This window comes from Astatotilapia calliptera, chromosome 20, assembly GCF_900246225.1.
Source record: "Astatotilapia calliptera chromosome 20, fAstCal1.2, whole genome shotgun sequence".
Taxonomy (NCBI): domain Eukaryota; kingdom Metazoa; phylum Chordata; class Actinopteri; order Cichliformes; family Cichlidae; genus Astatotilapia; species Astatotilapia calliptera.
In genome coordinates, this window is record NC_039321.1 from 8362755 (window position 1) to 8388072 (window position 25318).

General features: G+C 42.5%; 1 protein-coding gene across 15 annotated transcripts in view; it reads right to left on the bottom strand.

The window, feature by feature from the left end:
* Window positions 1-659: 659 nt before the first annotated feature.
* LOC113013040 (membrane-associated guanylate kinase, WW and PDZ domain-containing protein 1-like) overlaps window positions 660-25318 on the bottom strand; it is a 99641-nt gene continuing 74982 nt past the window's right edge. For 12 of the 15 annotated variants that reach the window (XM_026153607.1, XM_026153602.1, XM_026153601.1 and 9 more), the window contains 11 exons: window positions 19398-19432; window positions 16866-17121; window positions 14390-14481; window positions 12506-12701; window positions 12060-12362; window positions 9328-9531; window positions 8015-8099; window positions 6479-6539; window positions 5541-5684; window positions 5270-5408; window positions 660-3784 (listed from right to left, as the gene is read on the bottom strand). In XM_026153607.1, coding sequence (XP_026009392.1) covers window positions 2679-3784; window positions 5270-5408; window positions 5541-5684; window positions 6479-6539; window positions 8015-8099; window positions 9328-9531; window positions 12060-12362; window positions 12506-12701; window positions 14390-14481; window positions 16866-17121; window positions 19398-19432 — 2621 coding nt within the window. In that variant the 3' untranslated portion in view covers window positions 660-2678. Of the gene's footprint in view, window positions 3785-4622; window positions 4715-5269; window positions 5409-5540; window positions 5685-6478; window positions 6540-8014; window positions 8100-9327; window positions 9532-12059; window positions 12363-12505; window positions 12702-14389; window positions 14482-16865; window positions 17122-19397; window positions 19433-25318 lie in introns of all 15 variants that reach the window. The other 3 variants (XM_026153613.1, XM_026153615.1, XM_026153604.1) reach the window with 3 other exon arrangements.

A 25318-nucleotide genomic window follows, 5' to 3' on the forward strand; every position in this document is an offset into this window, starting at 1 on the left:
GTGAATGGGATAAGTTGAAAAGGAAATCACCTATACTTTTCAAATTTATACTATAGGTGTTTGTACTAGGAGGCTGATGGGTACCACTGGGTACCCCCAGTATTTTTTACACAGATAAAACTGATCAGAAATTACTAGTGTAGTTGATAAAGAAGAATGAACTCTATGAAGCAATATAACTAACGGCCCACATCGATGACTACTATCTTACATGTTTTTTTTTTTGTGTGTGGGAGTCAGTAGACACATTCTCCTCCTCTGAAGAAGGTATTTAAAATTTTTTTAGAGATGTGTGTGATCAACAGATAAGCAGTTTTTAAAACACTCCAACCAACCCATTTGGCACAAACAACCATGCCACGTCACCTTTATTTCCCATTCTGACGTGCAGTTTGAACTTCAGCAGGTTGTTTTGACCATGTGTGCATTCCTAAACCCATTGAGTTGCTCTCGTGTGTTCACATAAGCGAGCAGTTGTGCAGCTGCACCTAAAGAAGTGGCCAGTGACTGTACAATCACCATTGTTCTTTCTTCCGGTTGCCAGTCTCTACACTTGCACATCAAAACCACGACCAGCTCACCAGCGACGTGATCAAAAAACCTGAACAAACGCAAAAGCTTATCCTGAGATGTGCAGTCAGGCATAAAAAAAGAAATCCTTTTGAATTTGTATGGAAAACTTTATTTGATAATAAAAATAGCATTCACAGACTTCTTTTGATAGCTACATATACATTGTAATCCATCTCAAGGAAAGAAGCTGGATAAGTCCACATCTACTTGTACTTTGACTAATGTTATGTATAGCTTCATGGGTCAAATAAAGCTATGAACAATGTAGTATTTATATATGCATAGTTATATAAAAAAGATTGGCCCATATACATGTACTGCTTTTATCAACACAGAGACAGCATTATGTCTGGAGCACGTTGCAAGAAATAATGCTTGAAGAACACAGACTGCATACAAGTGCTTTATAATACAAAGGCAGGCTAACCATTGAGAGAGATTCAAACCATTAAACAGTTTCTGATTGACCACATACAGTCTTTCATTTTAAAATGTCTTTACATACCTGATCCAGAGTAAATCAACATATTTCCCCACAAATCATCAGGTCCACTTCAGAGATATAAACACAATGTCACATTCCTCACTACTGAGGGTTTTCATAAATTTCTCTTTTGTACAAGAAAAAGGCAACATTTTATTCCTCCACAGGTTCCTTGTAGTTACATTGGAGAAAAAAAAAAATCTTTACAGACGATGGCCAACACTTCTCAGATTCGCTTCTTTTTTGTTAAATACAGTACCATGGTGACAATGGTGATTAAACAATGCATTTGTTGTGGTTCTCCCCCCTCCTCCCAATATATTTTTAGTTTGTAAATGAAACATAAAACAGAGAATACACACAAAACAACAGTAAAAAGCAGCAGTCAGATTCCAGTGGCATGACAGCATGGCTCAGCATGGCAGATCAGTTGTCCCCTGTACCGGGAATCTCCATGTTACCGACACAAGTAACCACATGGGCTCTGCGCCTCTGTACCCAGGAGGTGGTCGGTGCACAAACGTGCTTGTAATAAACATGAGGACAGGGCTTAAAGTTACTGTGGGATTACAGTGCATGTTCCTTTATCAATTATTCTCACTCAGACCCATCAAATAAAGTGATCACACTACATTTTAATTTACACATGCATCTTGCACAGGGATAATTTACATATTTACTTTTTTTGGCATATCTCAAAAATCATATTTCATGGCAGCTTCGGCTGGTATTATGGCATAATGCAGACTTGTGTAAGGTGAAATTACATTTTTCCACAACAGAGAACATTGTTGCCTGTAGCTGAAAGCGAGTCGAGCTCCTTTCCCATCGCATCAGTACACACAGTTTTTTCCTCAATCCTTCTCCAGGGGGAAATCTAATAATAGCACTGCCAATTTTCACATAATTCGTTAGAGTTTTGGAAGCGTGTATTTAGGCAAAAGAGGTTACACTGCCTCAGCATGCATTTCCAAGTCCGTTGTATACTTTTACCTTGGTCCTTAATAAAAGATCGAATGACTCTTACTGGAGATATGTGCCGAATCAAAAATAAATAGTGAGCAAATGCAAAAATGTCATATATTAATTATCTAATTATCATTCTAGTTTCACCATCAAATCTTAACATTTAGATTTTTGCAAAGTCCATTTTCACAGTTCTCGTGAACCACCAGTGTCTTGTGCTATAGTTTTTTTTTTTTAAGCAATTCAGGAATGGATAAAGACATCTAAAAACAAGTTGAAAACAAGCTTAGTAGTTACCACAATTGGAAGCATGTTTCATACCTCTGAGGGAACAAATATTTAGAGTCAGCAATGCCTACAAAAAAGCAATATCACTGATTTCATATGCAGGCACATACAATACCTTTACTATAGTACAACAACCTTTGTTATGCTCAAAATAACCAAAACAATGACAAAAACAGTGTGAACTGATAGGATTGTACTCCTGCTGTTTTATGAATCTCTGGATGGGATCACAAGTAGTAAAGTTAATCAAATCAAACCATTCGACCAAATAAAGCACGAGAGTTAGTATCCTTAGAAGTCCAATTCCAGTGTATGGTACATAGTTTGCACAGATAGAGAGAGTGGTGAGGGGGATCTCTGCTCTGCTCTAGATGCTGAGGTCTTTCGGGCTTTCTTTGTACAGCCTTCTCTTGGGCTCAGGGAGCTGGTTCGGGCTGCGGCCTACTGCGTTATTGTTGTGGCCGGTGTTGTTGAAGGCAGCGTTACTGTGTGCAGCGTTGTTCTTCATCATGCTGTAGTAGTCTTTTAGTCTTGGTGCGGCTGCATAGTTCAGCTCATCCCGGCTGTAGGTGCTATCAGGGGAAGAGTCCCGCTCAACTCTGTACAGTCTCTCCATTTTCCCGTTTGTCCGATGTCTCTCCTCTCTCCTCTCCGATGAAGAGTCTCGCAGAAGGTTGCCGTTCTTTGTGGCTCTGTCGTATGTGCGGCCCCTAGCTTGAGAAAAGGAATCCCCTTTGTTGTTGGTGCGCTCCGGGGTGGTAAACTCCCTGACTTGCCCAGTCATCTGCGAGTCCTTGAGGAGCCTCCGCTCATTGTACTTCCGATCGGGGGTGACTGCGAGGAACCCTCCATCATCGTAATCCCTCTCAGGTGTACGGTCGCGATGTGCTCGCTCTGCCCTGCGGTCCATCGATTTGGCCCGCCGGTGATCAGGGGACGAGGCGCGCTTTCGGGTCGGTGAGCGGTCGAGGGAGCCGCGGCGCTGCGGACGAAATCTCCCGTCCAGAGTAGAACTGCTATTTGAGAGCTCTCGCTCCCTCAGTTTCTCGGCAGCTGCAGCTTTTTTCCCCGAGTTGTCCTTCCTCAGAGTCTTTAGGAGTTTAGAGATGCCGCTCTCCGACTCAGACTTCTTGACTTTGCGGCCCCGGCTCTTCTTGTTGCCATTGCTACTGCTGTTGCTGTTGTCAGGAGACTGCTGTCTGGGGGAACTTTGACTGTGATTGTTATTCCAGGTGTGATGATGATGGGGTTTAAATTGCCAGCCTTGGTAGTCCATCTGATTTGACCCATCCCTGTCCCTGTTCCTGTCCATGTCTCGGCCACGCACAGCCTCCTCCTGGCGTGATGGTTTGTGAAGGTCTGGTGGATAACTGGACTCCAATGAGGTGTGATATCGGCTTTTGGGTGGCAGCGTTCTCACTTCCGGAGTGTTTTGTGCCCCGGGTGCGGAAGGGTGCCCGTCATTGCTGCCGTCTGCAGGAGGGAAGAAAGAACGGGAAATATCTTTTCAACAAGTATCGGAAAGAAACTTAAAAAAAAAAAAAGAAAAATCAAAAACGTGAAATTAATTGCGATCAGCAGACATGATTTTCCTTGTTGGCTGATTTGAGCTCTTGCATTGACATGATACAAACAAACAAAAAAAAATCAAAGCAGATACTGATGGAAATCATGCATACTGGTATACTTCCATTTGCTGCATTTATTCTTAGAATAAATCCGGCTAATGTAAGCTGATGTGTAACACTTTAACACATCTGCACACAAAAAATGCATTGAAGTTATACATGATTTCAATATGGTTTCGCTATAAGGGCTGCAGGTTAAAACACAAGGTGACTTCGGCAACAACAGCAGGTGCAACACATCAGCAAGTGTAGGGCAGGGGGTTATCGATAACACAGCAGGCACCTAGGAAATCATTCAAAATAAAATGATGAGTTTAATGTACATTAATTGGAGGAACAAAGCAAAAAAAACTGTTTGGGTGAAAGTCTGCCAATCCCCCCCCCCAAAACAGACAGGTTGCAGGTGGCAGCAGCGTGTGATGACGGGTTGAATTAAATTAGTCCCATTAATAAATGTCTGGTCTGAAGCTGGCACATGGGTAGGGATATCATATGCATACAGAAGTTGAATAACATGGGTTAAATGAGGCTGACAAAGCTTGTATACAATGTCAACAGGTCTTCACGCCAACACGCACACACAGTGGGATGCAGGGTGGTATGGGCTGAAAGAAGGGGTGAATATAACTGAAAGGAAAACGGTGACAGGGAGAGTGGAGTGGGACAGACTTTTGGCTACAAACCGTTGTCTGATTTTGGCCCATTAGGTAGAAACAGGGCTCTCCCATCTTGTCATTTCTCATTGTACCAACAGCGAGATGAGGAGCCATCATCGCTGGAGAGAGGAGGAAGAGCCCAGCAACGAGAGACAATCAGAGAGAGAAAGGAGGAGGAGCAGAGAGGAGAAAACAAATAAAACAGACAGGAGGCTGTTTTACAGTACATCTTATTAAGAGAGAGGAAGTTATTTTTTGTCAAAGACAAAAGAATATTGACACAAACTCTTTATAAAGCATCAAAAGAAAACAATCTGAGGGTAAAAGAAAGTGTCAGAAAATTAAAATCCCAGTTGAACCAGCAAATAACAGTAGATTGACAATGAGAAAAAGAATCCTACACAGGAAATCTGTGCAATAGCTCTTTAAGATCAAATATATATTTGAAAGATCAGTTTTGTGGATAAACAATAAATGACAGGTTGTTACATATTAATCACACTTTGAACATGTCTTCCTGTTAAACATTTATCAGTTAGGTTAGCAGTGCAGCTGAAGATCATTTTTAAGGAATATAAAGTTTTTCTGGTGCACTACAAAGATATGAAACTTTAGTCTGCGGTTCAGCAGTGACAGTGATGAGTTTCAGCGCCACACCATAATGCATTACCTACCATATTCAGGTACAGATCCATCTCCCCGTTTGAGGACGAGCCGTGCCCTCCGACCACCATTCTTGATCAGTTCGATGGCACGTGAGTGCTTCATGTTCTTTGTGCTCTCACCATTAATCTCCAAAATCTCATCTCCCACCTGAAAACAGAGAGGCCATGTTACTGTGGCAACTGGCTAAAGGTAGGGTTTCATCGACACTGCAAAAAAGAAATTTAGTACATGAAAATGTATTTTGACAGAGAATCAAAATAAAACAACCCAGATTCTTACCCTTATCTTGCCATTTCTTACAGCAGCCCCGTCCTCTGCTAGTCTTAACACATATAGGTCCATGTTGTACTCCCGGCCGCCTCTCAAGCTAAAGCCAAAACCTTTACTGTCTCGCTCGAGGTCCACAGAGTAGAACTCTGCATCCTAAAAGATAGAAAAGGGTTGACAAAGAGAAAGTCACAGAGACACCAGAGTGACTAAGTTCAAAGAGTCGAAAGGTGATTTCAAACTTAAGGGCTAATCAAGCCCTGTCCCAGAAAAAACTCAAAGTGTCAATGGCAGTGCAATACCTTCAAATGCATGAATAATTAATGATGCATGAGCCTGTGAGCTGGGTACAGATCACTGAGGGAAGGGCACCGCAAGGGCTGGACCCAAAACTTACCTTACTCATGAAAAAGTTAAGAGTTATGGAATCTTCCAGCGCATGGAAGAGTATGGTAGTGTGTGTATGAGGGGGTATCTGTATGTAATAAGGATTATTTGAATATTTGACACAAAAATATTTATGCCATCCACATGTGGTACATATCTCCCCATGTTTACTTGCGCTTTTCTTCCTCCCTCTTCTGGCCTGAAATGGAATATTGCAGCACATGCTGGCATGTTACTGCCATCTATTGATCAGAAAATAGCGTGGTACCACTGCCTGCTTTTTGTAATGCATCACACATGTGTAGGGGCTCTTCTCATTTTCTTTCTCGTGCAACCTTAAAACCACTATCCACTAATTTTACAGTATGACCTACTTTTCAGCTGACAAGTAGTGGAAATACATTAAGGTGACATTCCACAGAGGAGTGGAAGATTCTATTGCGGCCATAATGATCCTTTTATTTCCCTTTGATAATAACTGTAGCATATCTTACTGCATGTTACTGATAGATTGAAGTAAAATGGTGATGACCTTTAACTATGGATGAAAAATCCATTCTTACCTGTGTGATCAGAGATTGTGTGGGAGGAGGAGGTGGAGCTCCTTTTGACTTTGGGTTATTCCTTGGGTTATAAAAAAAACAACAACAACAACCTGTTAATACATGTAATGCATAGATATTGTGCTGTATTTATGGCTTCATCATTCGCCACAACAGTGAAACCACTGTCAGGTGAAGTGAAACATTATCTCATCACAGTGCAATATTCTGCCACCTACATACTGTTACTGCACGCGTGACCCAGTAGATAACTTTCTCTTTACTCAGGGTCTAGGCCCTCTTAAGTCTAATTTTTGCTTCTTTTTTTTCTTTGTTTGCTTTGAATTTCATGATTTGGCTGTGCAAATGATTGGCTCTCGTTCACAGTGGGCGATCGTGCCTCAAGAGTTGGGAGTTCGCCTTGTAATCGGAAGGTTGCCGGTTCGAGCCCCGGCTTGGACAGTCCCGGTCGTTGTGTCCTTGGGCAAGACACTTCACCCGTTGCCTACTGGTGGTGGTCAGAGGGCCCAGTGGCGCCAGTGTCCGGCAGCCTCGCCTCTGTCAGTGCGCCCCAGGGTGGCTGTGGCTACAATGTAGCTTGCCATCACCAGTGTGTGAATGTGTGTGTGAATGGGTGGATGACTGGATATGTAAAGCGCTTTGGGGTCCTTAGGGACTAGTAAAGCGCTATATAAATACAGGCCATTTACCATTTACAGTCTGCCTTTTGTCCCGTGTCTCTGGCAACCCGGGCCCGAGTCTGAATCTGTCAGAGGTTTCTTCCTGTTAAAAGGTTGTTTTGTTTTTTCCTTCCCACTGTCTCCAAGTGCTTGCTGTTTGATTGTTGGGGTTTCTCTCTAATATTTTAGAGTCTTTGCCTTAAGGCAACTGTTGTTGTGATTTGGTGCTATATAAATAAATTTAAATTGAATCAGTAATGAGTTGTTTGCAAAAGTCCGCTTATTGACAATGTCATTTTTGCAGTTTAATTGCCACTGTGCAGAAACTACGTCAATCTTTGTGGAAGAACTTCTATTTTTTTTAGCCCCAAATCTACAAGGCTCTGGCTTGACTGTGAATCTAAGTAGTTAATGTGAATTTCTCTGTAATCAGAGCTGCAACAGATGGCAACAGATTTTAAATCTTCAATGATTTATCACAGCTAACTGCTGTATTATCACAAAAGGATTGCTTGTAATTGCCAACTTAACTCCTTTTAACTGCAAACCAGTAGCAGAGTGAGACACTGACTTGTCTTAATATTGCTGTCTTTATGCTCCTAAGTCTGAAGACAGCAAGTAGTTGCAGGCCCAGTCTTTCAATCAACCATTTCAAACAAAGTAGGATCACATTTTGCGCATGTTTACATAAACTTTGGACATGCCACAATCTCCATCCGCTTTTCTTTAGTTTAACAGTAACATTCTAATGATGTTTTGGTGACATAAGACAAGTCTGATTGGTGTGCACTCTTTAAAGATGATTTTTATTCGTGGAAATTAAAAAACAAAACAAAAAGAAAAAAAAAAAAAAAAAAAAACCCACATCGTCACCTACCGGGAGTCTGCAGACTGAGGTGTGTGTGTGGTGGTGATAGTGGCGATCTTCTCAGCGTTTGTCAGCAGAGAAGCATTGGAAGATTCTGAAAAGAGAAAATACAATAAAGAGATAAACAATAGAAAACAAAGTGACTACTTTTGTTAAATGCATTTGCCTCTAGCTGCGTTTTAAAAAGATACTCTGGAGAACAAAATGTTAGTCTACAAGAGTCCCCTGAACCACCCACAGGCAGTTCTATTCAACCTGATGCTAACTGCCTGTGATGCTGTCATTTGCCATTTACTCATGTACAACACTGGCCCCACTGCACGAAAGAAAAATAGCATTAAAGGAAAAGAAAAAAAGTCAAAGTCAAAGTCAACTTTATTGTCAATTCTGCCACATGTACAGGACATGTATCATTTTGATTTAGTAGTTGTTCCAGGAGGGCAAAAAAAAAAATTAATAAGAGCAAGAATGACCGTCTTTTCTTGCTTTTCTGTTGTATCACAAACAAGCAGCACATGTATAAGTTACCCGCACCACTGATAGGAGTACAGCTCTGTCTGCAAGAACATCAGCCTGACTCATTTGTCTTAGACTCCTTACTCACTCATGCCTACTTCCCTCATTACTTAAAGAAATACGACTTCCTTGCAGCCACCTCTCACTTTCTCTGAGGCACAGGGTTTTCTAAAGCCACACTACCAAACTTTGCCTTGTGATTCTTCATGAGTGAGTTGCTGAACATGTGCGCGTGGGAGTTTGTTCCCACCTCTGTCACCTCCCATCTTCATTAAGCTTAATTTTATGTCTCTACGGAGTATGTAGCTGCGTGGCTCTTTGCGATGTCTGCATGAGCTGACCAATGGCTCAGTCTTTAACATGCACTTTGTGTCAGCGCTTGACATATTTTTGCCAAAACGTGGAGCTTTGAGTCACAAACTGCTTGTGCTGCAATATTGTGCAGTTCCGTTTCTTTTTCTAGGCTAAGCTAAAGAGCTTAACACCATCAGGAAGCACTTGATTAAATGTGAGCAGTGTTTTTAATCCGTTAAAAGTGACAACAAATCCAGAAAATAAAATAAACCAGAAACTCGGGGGGGTGGAACGAAACTCGGGAAGTGTTATGGCAATTTCTGGGGGCAACTTCACCTTACTCCTACTCAGTGACTCACTTTCAGGAGACGAGGGTTCACACCCTCGTGAAAAGTGCTCTCGCCTGTGAACAGAGTCAGTGCCCTTTGCTTCCCACCACAACCATGAATAAGTCACATCACAATGCATTATGAAACAGCCATCGTGAGGCCGGAAGCCATTGCACGCCTTACCATCACCGGGGATGATCCTGAGCGAGACTGTGTTCCCGGCTTCCTTGATCAGGTTGACGATGTCAGAGTGCGACTTGTTGGTGATGGAGCAGCCGTTAACGGCCAGTATTCGGTCCCCGACTTTCAGCTTCCCGCAGCGGTCCGCCGGGCTGCCCTCAATGATGCGTCCTATTTTGTGGGGCATGGCCACACAAGCATTTCCAGCTTTTGTGTTAATAAACATGTTTGTTTTGTGTGTACATTTTGCACATCATGATGATTTTTTCGATTGTGTTGATTGGTTGTATCGATTTATAGGTTTGGAAAAAAAAGAAGAGAGAAAGAAAACAGGGAGAAAGAACGAAGAAAGGTTAATTATGCAAATCATTGCGTCCCAGTTCCCCCACAGAAAACCAATAAAGCTGAGGACCTGTTGAAAAATACATATGCACTGTAAAGTATGAGGAGAACAATATAATTTACAGGCTCTTTGGGACAATGCGGGCGATGTGGTAATCAATGCGCAGTGAAGCAGGTGGAGCACCACTCCTGTTAGATATTCAACTAAGTGAGCTTGACCAGCTCAGAAATCAGATGAATTTGGATATGTAGATGTTCAGACTATACTGCAGTTAGAGTTTAGTCAGTGCAAATGCTGCAAGAAATACTTGCAGCAGCAGATTGACAGTTTTCAACACTGCACGCCTCGTTTACACAGAAGCTTTGAACAGACCCAGGGGATCTCCAGCTCTTCTCACCCTCCCTCCATGTTTTTCCCTTTATCTCCGCTGCTCACGACACTTTTCCCTCCAGTATTTTTTGCGGCATCCATATTTATTACATCACCTTAGTTTACCCTTCTTGTGTCTCGATTTAAAAAAAATGCAGTTGTATTCTGTCAGTCTATTTAAAAAAGGAAATATGGGACAGGGTGTGTCAAGGATTTAATACCCAATCTGTTAAGCACAACACCAACCCCCAGGTCATGTGGGTAGGAAATGGGGGGGGAGGGGGGGGGGGCGCAAATGGACTTGTGCAAAGTGATTTATGCATCACTGATGTATGGAAGACAGAATCAGCTGAAATTGCTCTATTTTCTCCACCAGGGCTTTAAAAAAAACCCATCTAGCCTCCTGGAAGAATCCTTGCAGCAATGTCATGCCATGTTTTTATTTTTGTTTGGGCTTTTTTTTAGTAATACACATTCCTCTTTCATATTTCAGCTCGTGTCCCACATGGTTAGAATCCATTAGAGCAGTGAGTGCAGGATGCTACAGCGTGATCCTAGATCAGTGAGTGAAAGCACAAAGTCAATTCATCTCATTCTCCCGAGAGGAATAGTGACAGAGCAGAGAAGGGGGGAGCACAGCGAGGAAGCAGCAAAAACAGGCACCTGAAAAGTAGAAGTAGTCTAGACGTGGTTGTTGACTAGCACCGTCACAGGTGTCATTTTAAATAACTCATTAATTCTTGCATCGCATTTTGCAGAGCGACGCCCTCAGCCTGTGGGATCAATGAAATATTCCCCAGGCACTCAGCATGGGTAACGTGTCATCCATTCTTGTGTTATGCCTATGACAGACCACAGTACATCATCATAATGGCTACTACACAGGGGACCTTGCTATGACATTCATGTTTGAAATTCATCACTCAGAGGTTAATACCAAATTTGTTCAAGGACGTCTACAATTCCTCATCAGTGCCTGCCTCACGTTAATACATGTGATTCTGCTCTTTTGCTGCGATACATAAATGGTACGGACAGCTATGGACTGTGCCGAGTATATTTCAATTACATGCTGAATGAATTGGTGAGGGCACCTCCGAGGCATCAATGTGTGATGATGGCGTTTGTGATAAAGCTGCAGCCGGTTCGATCCTGACAGAGTGCACTCGCACACGAAGGGTTCCTTTATCCTTAAGCTTATGATAGTCTGTGACCTCAGTCTGTGGCATTAAGCACCCTCCTGTTAAACACCTCCCCCCTGCTGCGTATAAGCAGGGGAAACTCAGTGATAAAAATATAAAAAAATATGTTAATTCTGCCAGGAGATAGCGTCAATCATTTAACTTTGTAGTGCTTTCATACTTTGTATGGATGTGTTTTGCTGGAGGCAGTTTCATGTACCACCTGTCAGTTTCTTTGGGATGAACTGTTTTGGCTTTAGTTGTAATAAAGAAAACACACACACACACACTCTAGAACGTACTAAAGTTTTTTAAAAGTGTTGATGTGTTTTTTTCTTGCCCTCAAAATGCAGTAATTCTGGGTATACACTGTTTTTGTCTCTGAAGCTGGTGATCAGGGGATAATCTATAAACTAAATTGAGCACAAGATGCTGTTCGGTGCTTTTTTTAATTACAGAAGTTTCCATTTATTCCGTCATTTACTCATTATAATCATTTCAGTACATTCTTAATAGTCACTGGCATACACACGTGTGCGTTTGTATATAATCATGACTGGAATTCTGCTTATTTTTGAATTTTTTGCCCATCCTGCTCACAGCCAGAAAGTGAATTAATGACAGAGACATGAGGATAGAAGAAGATGAAAACATCACTTGCACCAATTCAAATTACAAATGCCCGAACAATCAAACTGTTAAATCTGATTAATGTCTAAATTGAACTGTCTGTAGCTTTGAAGACAGAGCCAGGCTATAGTAAACAAAATAATTTCTCTTGTCAGACTGAATTGAAGTTGCTGTCAATCTCAACTAGCTTCAGCTCAGTCTGCCTCACTTACCAAAGGTGGTTCCAGCATCGGGCCTGGAAACTGATGACACGATGACAAAACCGAATCCTTCGTTCTCTCCTCGTTGGATCTCCACATCGTACGGTTGCAGGGAGGCCGGCACTACTGCGCTACCGCTGCCTCCTCCGCCACCACTGCCGATGCCGCTGGTAGATCCACTTCCAGAACTGACAGTGTTGAGTGAGTTCTGGCTCCCCTGGGGGGTCCGCTTGCCCTCTGTTAGACTCGGTGCCTGGGTGCTGCTGTGGTGGGAGGATGCTGGTGATGGAGGGACATCACCTTCCCCTTTTGAAACTTGGGATGAGGGGAGTGAGAATAGACTCTTTAGACTACATTTCAAGCAAGAAGCATGTGATATATTTGCATAAAATACATGTGACTGTGCGTGAGTCATGCATGAATGCACACGCTTAAGTTTTATCTAAAACTTTCCTCACCTCCGTATCCAGGGCTCTTGCGTCTGACAGTGAGATTGACATGACCCTGTTTGGCGGCCTGCTGCATCAGCTGCACCACCAGCTGGTGAGACTTGCCCACTACTGCTGTGCCGTCCACACAGATGAGCTCATCGCCCGACCGCAGGCGACCATCCTCATCTGCTGCCCCGTACTTTACTATATGCCCTATGTAGATCTGCCAAAGGGAAAGCACATTAAATGCATTGCTACAGAGTAATTGCATTAGCTTAGAAAACAAAAGATCATTCAAGACACACCGCACTGAATCCGTGTGATTTATACAGCAGCTTTTCAAAGTTTCCTGTTTCAGTACTTCAAAGTATTTGTGGCTGACACAGGAAAAACCAAAAAGGCCGGTGCAGCCTATTGGGGCGGTGGAGAAACTAGCGTGCTCTAGGCATTGTGTGGGAGAGTACACAGGTCTGCCAGAAACAAGTGCACAAATACCATGCAGCATGTTTGGCACAAACAACAAGTACTAACTCCTGTGGGGCAGACCTGAAACCTGCTGCCATTTTATTTCACTATCTGCCTTCCATTCGTCTTCTCGAAACCTTCTTTAAGACAAATATATGGCACACAACCAGAAGGAATGGTGGATAAGGCCTTTGCTGTTCTTAACAAGCTATCTATACAAATCTCCAGAGAGCAACAGCTCCAGTTAAAGAGAGAGAGTGATGCATTAGGTCTTTCTGCTATTTGGTTTAAAGGCAGACTGAAAGAGGCACAGGAAATGTAAAACACAGCGGAAACTAATGAAGCAAAGAAACTGTTAGGGAACAGAGCATTTAGTAATGGTTGTTGTGGATGGATGTACCGTAAATGTCGGGCTATAAGCCGCTACTTTTTGCACAAGCTTTGAACCCTGCGGCTTTTAGTCAGGTGCGGCTTTTCTATAGATTGTCCATGATTTTTGTCATATCGTAAGACGATTTGTTTTGTGTGTTCCGCTGTTGTACGGCACTACGTTGCCTGGCGGAAGGATCGGGGTTCAAGAGTGGTATGTTAGTCACATGTCCGTCCGCCAGGCAACGTAGTGCCGTACGAAGTAGCGCGAAAAACAAACTTCAAAGTAGCGCTACGCATTCAGCGGGAGGCGTGGATGATGAGCGGCGATAAACTTGCAAGTTATGCCCAAAAAGCAAGTTATGCCCAACTCCACCGGTGGATTCTGACAGCGTGGAAAAGTGTGAAAACATCCACGATCACCAACGGATTTTGAAGGGCTGGACTGCTGCATGATGGAGAGGAGGACACCGCCACGGCCCTTCTGAGGGTGTTCGACTCTGACACTGACAATGAGGATTTCTTTGGTTTTGAAAGTGACAACGAAGGAGAGAAGAAGAGTGGATGACGAAGCCATCCTGAGCCTGTTTGTATCCGACACTGGAGAAGAGGACTTTGGTGGTTTTAGTGCGCAGGAAGAAGAGAAAGATGGTGGTGAATGACTGACTTTTCTTCTTGTTAAAGCTGTGTTACTGCACCTGAGCCTAAAAGGTAGGCTGAATCTATTTTTCTGGTGTGCTGTAGGCTACTGTTATGTACTACATGTGCAAATATGTACCCATAACTTTTTTTTCAAAATATTAATAAAAGTGATGTCTCCAAACAGCCATCTCTTTCCTGACAATTCGCTTTGTGCATATTCTCTTACATATGATAAGTCAACATTGAAACACCTGCTGCTTTTGGTCAGGTGCGGCTAATGTATGTACAAAACAGGATTTTCCCCTGATTTTAGCTTGTGCGGCTAATATTTAGGTGCGCTTTGTAGTCCGGGAAATACGGTATATGTAAACATAGTATTCACATTCACAAGCAATTATAATAAACTGATGAGACTTAAAGTGAAGGAAGACTTACAGGCTCCCCAGGCTCATTTCCTCCCAATATGCGAAAGCCAAAGCCTGTATCCTTCCGCCAAAGGAAAATGTCCTGCTCCTGGCAATCTGGCACTGAAACACAAGAGAAACAGTGAGGACTCCATGGACATCAACAACCAAACCCAAACCAAAGATTTGCAGGTTCTGCTCAATTTTTCCTGCTAGAATCTATTTAGACTGATCACTGGATCCTTTTTTCTCTGATCAAATGTTCGCTTGATTATGGCAAATCTGCTGATCAATAAGGCATTTGCATTTCTAACAGTGTCAGAATGAGAGCAGGCTGGATCAACAGCTGCTTGCTCCTGCCTCATGCTCATGTTCAGAGCGCAAACTAGGCTGCAAGGTCTCGGGCTGTCACCTCATCACACTTGCAGACCTGAAATCTAGAACTCAACGCAGAGCCCTATTATTAGCTCTCATTTACAGTCAAGTCTTTCTTGCATGCATTAATTCATAGCATCTGCCTCCCATGCACTATTTCTGTACACACACACACACACACACACACACACACACACACACACACACACACCTCCCCTCACAGTTGCATGCACGGACAGGGCAGACTGTGGAGGAGGACACAGGCAATTTGGTGTCAGTCTGTTCAACCCACAGGGCCAGTATGTACAGAAGGCACAGGCCATTTCTTCCTGCTCTGCCTGCTGCCTACACGGCTGCCACGCAAGGCCAGCAGTGAACCCATTCGTTTCAGCTTTCTAGGTCCCTCGATAAATTGCCTGGTGTGAATTAAACTGCAGCTGTTGGACTTGTAATTAACCCTCTGCTGACCCGCAACTACAGAGTAGTGATCAAAGCTCGATGTAACTAACAGTGCTGCTTTGTGACGCTTCATCATGCAACAGGTAACATGAATTCCCAAAAGCTCACCTTTCAGCCACACTGCTCTGCCACTGAAACTGTGCTCTTCTGGTGGACGCATGAATGCACCTACTCAAAAATTCAAGTTGGGTTCACTCTTATGTGGCAGCATGCACATGAATAAACATGGAAACACACAGAATCTGGGCCTCTTTTTCATTCGGCGTCTCCCTCTCTTGTTTCATTGTGTCTCCTCTCCTCCCCCACTCAATGGAAAAAAGGCTAGAGCTCCTTCAGTGGTTATCAAACAGATATACCAATCAGCTACAGCTTAAAGCAGACCTCTCCAGGCCCAGTTAATATTTAATCAGCAGCAGTCCTAGATTCTACAGGCAGCCATGATTGTTAATGCACTGCAATACACAGGATGTGGGCAGCTTGCACATCTGGCTGGGAACAGTCACAAATGTGTGACGAGCTAATGCAACAGACTTGCCAGAGACATCACTCTCTCTATTACAATGCAATCTCTGGCAATACTGAGGTTTATTTCACAGCCCATACAAATCCATCCTCCTCTTAAGTATCACCAGTGGTCCAAGTACAGGAGGCGTGAACGATGTAATTCAGCCAGAACGGGCGAGTGGAGTGCTTCTTTTTGAGGATATCCAACACTCCTCTATTTCTTGCAGACTCTTCCATTAGAAACACATAAGTGGTTTGACACCCTTACAGTGTTACCCAATGAATTATGCAAGAGTGGGCCGTGACTGCAAATGATATTGTGGAATTTTATGTGGAGACTGCCCACTTTCTAGTGTTCCAGTTTTGAATTTTCTGTTTTCCCTTCAGTAAACATGGCACAGCACATAACTGTTTGCCTACTAATAACATAAACACTTTCTTTTATAAACTTTAGGGAAAGACTATGGTAGTTGCACATCATCCTTTGGAAAACCAAACCGGGTGCACTCGCATTTCACATCCCAGAGTCTGGGGATAATATCGTGTGTGTGCGACTGACATGCACAAGCGTCACAGCAGCACTCGTCAGCTGCTTTTGTGCGTTTTCAAGGACACTTCTCTCTTGGAGGCACCTTTTGTCACAGGATCAGCTGTGACTGGTAAGCACACAATTGTTGAGCAAACAAACTAAAGGCATTAATGGACACAAATGCGCAGGTAAATGCATTTGCTGATCTACTTTAAACAATCAGAGCCTTGTCCAGGGCGTTTTTTTGCTTCATATGGGTCAGCGTAGTGGGAATCTTTTCTCCTACCTACCTTTACACAGTAGAGCTTTTTACATACCACTAAACTGACATTGCTTACTTACCTTCAATTAAATAATGTTAAATATCATACCATAGAATTTATAGAATAGAAGCCCGCACACAAAGGAAGGAAAACATAAAAAAAAATATGTAGCGAAAAGCCTCAGATCTTTAAGAAGATTATTTTTTCCTTTTCGTTTTCATCTTGAATCTAAGCCATCGCATCTATACTGACAGGCTGGTACTCATTCTTACAGACGGTAAAAAAAGAATAAAGAATAAGTCCTCCTGAATTTTTAAACTCTAAAGTCTGCAAAATTTTCATATTCTTCAATTAAAAATTAAAAAAAAAATACTCACGTCGACTCTCATACATGCTCCTGGACTGTGCCCAGATCTTAAAGGGGTCTGGCTTCTTCTGGAGGGTGAGGGTGCCATCTGCGGGATCCTGAGGGGGCAGACCTGGCAGGGGCTGGGTGGGGGCAGCAGGAGTGGGAACCACCGCCTCACTGGGCATGACAGAGGGTGGGTGGCTGGGAGAATCAGTGTGGGTGCTGCGATGACTGCACACACTGTGCTGGGAGCTGCTCTGGCTATCTTTTCTTTCTAGCTGGTGCTGGGTGGACAGAACAGAGAGAGGGAGAGAGAGAGAGAGAGAGATTGAGGTGTGTGTATATAAGCGATGGGGGCGGATATAAACATACATGCAGAAGACGGAGATAGAGGGCAGAGAGACGAGAAGAAAGGAAGAGTAGAAAGTGAGTCAATGTTAAGGGTGACATAGAGGACAAACAAGACGACTTAGAAAAAGAGTTGATGGAGGACAAAAAGAGAGAAAAGTATCCAAGGTCATCTTTTTTAGATGCAGCAGAACATCTCCCACTTTGACAAAAAAAAGAAAAATCTCGCCTTGGTTTCCATGGTTGCGAGACAAAGACAGACAGAAATATGAGGGAATTTTAATGAACAAAGATATTGCCTTTTATAAACCCTGTGATTCTTTGTTCATTGCAGAAGGTTCTCTGCATGAAAACAGAATCAAGGTTGGTCTGAGTTGAAACAGGAATGTGTGCCATCTGCTTTGAAAGCAAACTAAAATCTCAGCTGCAGAGAAAATAACCCACTGAAATTGGTGTACAGAGTCGGTCGTTTTAACGGAATTTTTTTTTTTTTTTTTGTTTACTTCACGGTCATAATCACATGACAAAATAAGATGAAACACAGCCATAGTTAATTCTATCTGTTTAAGCATCAATGAAAATAACACCCATAGCACTGAATGCTTGGTTTGAGATAAAGAGAACTACGTTTTTATGGTCTAATAATGCAGTTCTATACCTCAACCTTTTGTTCTGTTCCTGTAAACAGAAAACGTGCATAGATGTTATCATGTTATTATTTGCTGATGTTCTTTTTTTAACAGGTTATAACTTTAAAAATGTTCCTACGGATAAAATTACTAATAATAATTCTAATACTGAAAAAGCACAAATGTGACTACTTAATCACTTTTTCTGATATGAATAACAAAAAAAGAAAAGATATAGAAGTCTCCCAGTCTCTCACTTATCACACTATATGAGATGAAGGGTCAAATTCCAGTAATGCACTGCATTACAGCCATGTGAAATTGACTTCTTGTTTGATCACTGCAGACTTGCTTAATGAGTTGAGACAGCACGGTCTCTCTTGCATATGGAAGTTTACTGTGAGCATCTATTTAGATGCTGAACTGGAGGCAAAGCGGTTGTTCTGGGCTGACATGAAGTCGCATGCAGCGTGACATTTCACTGACATAACACAGAGGGAGGGAAAACTGGCTTTTCCTCAGTGGAAAGCTAATCCAAAGTGACAGTCAGGCTAGGCCACTATTGGTCCCACTCAACCCCCTTACAGTGCCCACCCCCTCCTCCATCCGCCACACCATGTGATCTGAGTAGGTGACACCCACAGCTCTGACGAATGCCATTTTGAAACTAATCCTAATCCCAATATCCAGCAAGCTGAGGTGAGGCTTTTAATGTTGATGAAGAGAAACTGCTGCAAGGGTGCAAGGGTTTCTGCTTCTCAAGTGGGAGGAATTGAACCTGCAACTCAACTTGGTGGCTCTCAGGGGGTAAAACAGGGTGACAGTAATTTGAGACTGTACTGATTTGTTATCAGGCTGATGAGTTGCAAAAACAAAGAAACATTTGCTTTTTGGACTCTTGAATACCTGCACTGGCCCACAAAAGACCCCTCACATTGCCCATCCAGTTTTTCTAGTTTCTTTTCTCTTATAAATAACATCTACAAGACACATTACAATCTATCAAAGTCCCCCATCCAGCTTCCCCAGCTCCCTAATTGTTTGATTCCAGTGCACTTTGGAGACATTGCCCCGTTTTCTCTCCGAGTTAGCCTCAGTGCTCCCTTTTTTATCTGTGGGCCATCACAGGCATTCACTGCTGTGGGCCAATCCATTTTTCTCGTTCTCCTCCTTTTTCTCTATCTTTTCTTCATGCTTCTTTCTCCCATTCTCCCTCGTCTGAGGCTGTGTGCCCTCCCCAACAGCTGGTCAATGTTACACTGCTCTGCCTAGGCTATGCTTAATCAGTCACAGGATGGCAGCATGGCAGGAGCGGAGGGATGTAAGGAGAAAGCGAGACAAAAAAACAGATGACAAAAAAGCAGAAAAAAAACCCTGAGAGAAGGATGTAGGGAGAGCCAAAGTGTCAGACTGGGAACGAAGTAGAGATATGATGGCAGTAGGAACAATGGGAAGAATTTCTGAAACTGTAAAAGCGGGAGTTAGCTATCATATGTCTGTCTTTTGTTCTTTAAATAGAACTCATTTCACTCAGTGGAAAGCGCAAGGAAATGCACAAACACGAAAGAGTTCATAGTACTCACCACCAGCTTTGGACTCCTCTTGGCTGGCACCACTCCTGCAAAACATCGGCAGAGAGACAGAGAGAGCATTAATGACCTGCGGTGCTCTTGACTTGTCCCCTCTTATTAAAAACTCCCCAGGACAAACGGATGAACCCTTGATTCCTGCTGCAGAGCAGAGCGCAACTGGCCCGGTTCTGTCTCCTCTTCCTCCTCCTCCTCTCTGTTGCTTTCTCTCTGAGCAACACACTGCGCTAGGCTGCTCGCTAATCTAAGTGATCTCCGCCCCCCTACGCTCCACTCCGCGCTCTCACCCGTGCTGCTAGAAGAAGAGCTACTGATCTATCCGCATTAGACAGGCTGACCGCCTGCCGCAGCCTTGTACTGCTGGTACAAGCTACAGGTCCTCATAAGCAGCCACAGTCCTGCCTCCACAGCCTGCACAGCAGCCGTCTCCGGCACGAGAGTAAGGGCTCAGCAGTTTACGAATCATGTCAAAGGAAAGCCCGAGTTTCTGCCTTACTATGCACATCCTCTTTGTAACTACAGAGCCGCTTTCTCTCTTCTCAACTCCACTGTTTAACTCAGTGCTTACAATGAGAAGGTTTCCCTCTCTGCCCTTCTTCTTGTTCCCTCCCCCGTCTCTTCATATGTGCACCATGACTTGTTGTGCCTCTATCCCTCTCTCTCTCTCTCATATATGTGCCAGTTAATACAGTGTTAAGAATCACCAAGACGATCAATCTCATTTGTGCTAATGAAATATTAATACATGGAGCCAGCTGTCAGGAGAGATGTTTCACAGCAGACTAATATACATTCCCACATAATAGCCTTTCCCCACATCCATCACAATCAAACAGTTATTCAGTGGGTATGTTCCTTTACCTCTAAGACCAACCTATCAGCTCAGACTCCACCTGACTGCTTTGACCTACACACAGCTTGTGAATCGCTTTCCAAGAACGCTATTTTCCTGTCTTAAATCACCTTTGCCCATCTCTTACTACGGCACAGTGCGCCGAGACAAAAATAGACAAATGAATGCATGAACGACGTGAGGCGGGATCGGGACAAGGAGTTGCTGTTTCCACGGCAATCAAGTCCTTCCGTATACAACGATGGCAGTCCGTTTTGTTAAGCATAAGAATTGAGCAGCAGTGCAACATATCTATATTAATTGCAGACCTTTGATCTGTTGCAGACAACTCCTCCATCTATGCTGTCAAGACCAATACAAATATAAAGCAGCTAACGGACCGGCACATGCAGGGATTATTAATGGAAACTTCCAGTGACATGAAAACACGCAACAACATGCAAGCATCCATCTTAGGCTCTTTCTGCTGCATTGGCAAAAAAATCATTAAATGTTAAAACTCTGTTGCTGCAAAGCCCTTCTCTCTACGTGATTCATAATTTATCCCTATTTTCTCTCTCCCTCTCTCTCATATTATAGGGGGGCAGCTACTGGAGCAAGTAGAACATCTCACAACTGCTGACGTGCAGAGGGATGCTTGTTTTTTGGTTTTTTTCTTGAGCGAGAGAGAGCGTCAGAGTGAATGTGTGGGTGTGTCTAGCCCAGGATGGACATACACAACAAGGTCAGATGTCAATAATAATGGTTTCTTTTTACAGCACTGTGGAGCCAGTGTGGAAGGTTAGTGAAGATCCTTAACTTTTAAACAACCTCTGAAAATCTCCAAGCGGGCAACAACGTCACCATAATCAGCATTAAGGGTATAGAAATTGAACTCAACTATGGCCGTACGGTTGATAAATTTGAGCACGCAACTAAAGGGGAATAGAAATTAGAGGAACAAACTCATATTGACCCCTGCTCTAAATTCACCCACCGAAGTGTGTGCCAGCTAGAACGGTAGCTTTGCATCTTCATGCGTGATGCAGTCTTTAAATCTGCTTAACTTAATCTAGCATTGTGATGTTGATGTGTTGTATACATGGAATTCAAAGTTGATTGGATCTGTTCGAATGTAACATTTATGAGCAGCCGAGGCTCAGCGAAATAAGTATGCTGACTGCATGTTTGTGCACACACGCAGCTCACGAGAAGTATTAATAAATACGTAGAGCGATACACGCTATATGTGATGACGGCACACATTCAAGAAGGTGAGCGGTTATTTATGCAGAGAACACACACACACACACACACACACACACACACACACACACACACACACACACACACACACACACACACACACACACACACACACACACACACACACACACACACACACACACTTTACATTAGGCACCTGTTCCATAATCCTGTTGTATTCCGGTAAAACCATGCTCAATATTCCATAAATAAACGTAGTTCTCTTTAAAAGACTCTGAAATGATGATTAAGAACAAAAGGCCAACTTAAAAGGTAAGCATTTATTAATACTGAGACGATCTTTAGACGGAAAGACTAAAATAGCATCCATTAGCATTCATATGGGAAAGGATGTAAACAATCTAGAAGTGGCTTTGAGTATCAGTGTCTAGAAGGCAGATTCCTCTCCTTTTACAGTAGAGAAGTATGCTTGTGACATCACACAGCATTACAGATAAAGACGTTAATGGCATAATTACTGAACGACTCTCAAGCTGCACACAAGTTTTTTTTACTCACTTGCTTTGGATTCCCAGACAGTTAGCTACTCTATTCTCACACTGGCGTAACTGGGCATCACATGCACGTTGTACTGGGAAGTCGACAGGTTAAAGACTGTTTAGTGTCCAATAGTACTTTTGTATTTTTCAATTTTATATTGTCTATGTATATGCGAGAAAATGTGAAAATGGCTTTTCACATTAGAAAGCTGCAATATTACAACAAACCAGTTGACATTTGTGTTCAGTAGACTGAAAGTATGCATGTGAAAGAAAATCCTCTGTATGATGGAGTAGGTTTGACCTGAGATAAGGTTTGCTCCCCCCCCCCATTGTCATGTAGGTAGAAAGTATGCATGCAGGGGGGAGCGTTCTTTTATCTTGGAGTGACAAGCAGTGAAACAGCTTGAGGGTTTTTTTAAACTGAATCTGCAGCACTGTGAGTGGCCCACTATTTCAATGTGCAACTGATGCTGTGGCCTTGGTGGGTCTATGCAGAGCCCACACAGCGTGAAGAGTGCGAATGGTCCTTCCTCCAGGTTTTCTATATACATGGTCAGAGGGTGTACAGCATGAGACAAATCTGTAAATATTTGTCCCTTCACTACATATAAGAATTGTCCCATTATCCAATGGGGTTCTCTCCATTCATCTACCCTAAATGATATTGCCTTCACTTCCTCTTCATCTCTTATTGCATTTTCCTTCTAATGCCTTTATTTCCTCTCCATTTTTATTTCTCCTTTCTTCCGGGTTTTCATTTTCTCTCGTCTTTCTCTCTGTCTCTCAGGGGACAGGAGCTCTGTGCACGATTGTCATGGCAACAACGATGGGAAGACAAGATGGAGTTATAGTTGGCCTGGCCTCCTTTACATAGAAGAATCATGCAGTTGAGAACACCAGATGTTATCTTTAAAGTTTTCTAAGAAAAAAAAAATTAAAATCTATTAAAATGCTAAAAGGTACATCTTGCAATCCACACTTCCTCATTGCACATTAGTCACATGAGAGTGGATTTATTTGTACAGTGGTTTTAGATCAGGGCAGGTAAAGTGATAAACTAGTAGAAATTAGACTCGATTTTAGAAAAATACCCGCCTGGCTCGAGAACACTATCCACAACTATGTTTTGGATTTTTAATATCTTCTGCTATGCAGGAGTTTAACATGTACTTCCTTCACCTGTACAGGGTACTTTTGCACGTCTAATTTTAATTGCACACACATTCTGCCTTCCTCTAGATCTAGACTCTTCAAAGTGTAGCCCGTAAGGCCAATAGTGCAGCAAGAGTGTAGTGAGGAAAGAACATTTTAATCATCCATAGTTCATGTCATGTTACTATCTAGCAGCACAGGTGGTGACTAAAGGAGGGTTTTTACTTCACATCTGTTTTAATCTTCACAGCAAAGTGAACCTTCCCATCTCAGAAATACAGCAGACGTTAAAACACTGCAACAACCACATCCCTAATGTTAAAAAAAAACAACAACCCTAAAACCTACAATGTCCAAAATAAACCACCATCCACCTACACCTAAAGTTTTTTTGTTTTACATGAAGCATTTTTATTCTGTGAAGCCATTCAGAATATGAAGGCTCTCTAAAAATCAGTCACCAGAACTTTGAAATCCTCTGCTCAAGATGTTCGATAACTACACATTTGGAGGAGCAGCGATTGCCAATGTGGCTCTGCTCATTTCACTGTTACGTCACTGCAGGGAGCATTACAGTTATTGCAAATGCACACCCAATGTGTTCTGTCACAGAGCTTCTGAACTCACTGTGCACATTATCTCACATTAACCACCACCAAACTGCCCTGACACAGTTCAGAGCAATGCTGCCTCAGAGCGACAGGGACAAACGAGTGTACGACTCCAGAAGATGTTTTCTCACTTTGTTGGGCATATGCGATAATAGAGACAACTCAATCTGACTCTTAGAAAAAAACAACAAAAAAAACCAAAAAAAAAAAAACCTTAAACTACGTTCGGTTTTGTTTTGCACATTTTCTCAACCTATGAAGATCTATTTCTAGTTTTGCCACAGAATATTTTGTATTAAAAGAAAAGCAGACTAAAAATTGCAGCCGGCGTGGGAAACAGAAAAATAGCTGTCATATTTGAATGGAAAACAATCCTGGTGATAAATCACTGTGATGTTCTGACCTTGTGATTTGCGCCTTCTCCTAAAACCGGACTCTGCTGACTGAGTCAGACGACGCAGATTGATGAGTCACAGATGAACCGATTAAACTTCTCTTCTAGCTGAAGTCCACCTTGTTCCTCCTCCTCCTCCTCCTCTCCATCTCAAAAACCAATCCCCTCATATATGCTCCCCTTGCTGAACTTTCAGTGCTGTTCAGCAAATCTCACACTCTCTCCTCTAATCCTCCACCTCCAGTTTCTCAAAACATGATCCCCAGTTCTCATATTTCTCATCCTCTGCTTTTCCTCTTATCTCACTCTTTTTACCTCCTATAACTGTTGTTTGGGAACAATTATGTGCTAGCTACTAGCGATCCTTGAAAGGTCACAGCATAAGTCTTAGAAAACAGAACACAAATCTCGATCAGAACAACAGTTACAACCATAAACTATTTTTCATATTTATTGGTTAATCTGTCACGTACACCTACTCATAATTTACCATAATGGCATTTTAAAATCACCTAATCGACAGTTAACGTGATCTAGTTATCGAACGGACAGCTTTTTGATAAATGCCTTCAAAGTTAATTTTCTTTTGAGCAACTAAAGGTGGCTTTTTACACTCTTAAACACGTGCAAGCTATACCTGACAATACTGTACGATATCAACTTGGGCATCTCTCATGCTAGTACTAAGGAAAGACTCCTGCTATACTCTTGTCCAGCTTGGCATGGAGGGCAGAACCAGGACTGGTACTTGTTTGAGGCAGGTGTTTTTACATACAGTTCTGTGCAAAAGTCATCTCTCATTTTTATTTTTTTCATTTTGCTTCCAAATGTATCAGACTTTCTAATTTTTAAAGTGGTCTTGAGCAATAGCTCTCCAGGATTTCCCATCCTTGTACCTGACCATTTTCTGAGGAATTTCCTTTTTTTTGGGTAAGCCACTTAATACTGACCTATGAACTATTAAAATATAAAAAGGCACCTAATTGAGGATACTGGGATAAACCAGTATTCGTGTCAAACAACTTAGCAAAGAACCAATGTTAAATTGTGTCTTTAGGCGCGTTAACCTTTTTGCAAAAACACATCATTTGTTACCAATTTTGTATCTAAAATCAACAAACAATCCTGAAGTTAACAGGTCTGATTTTTTGCACAAG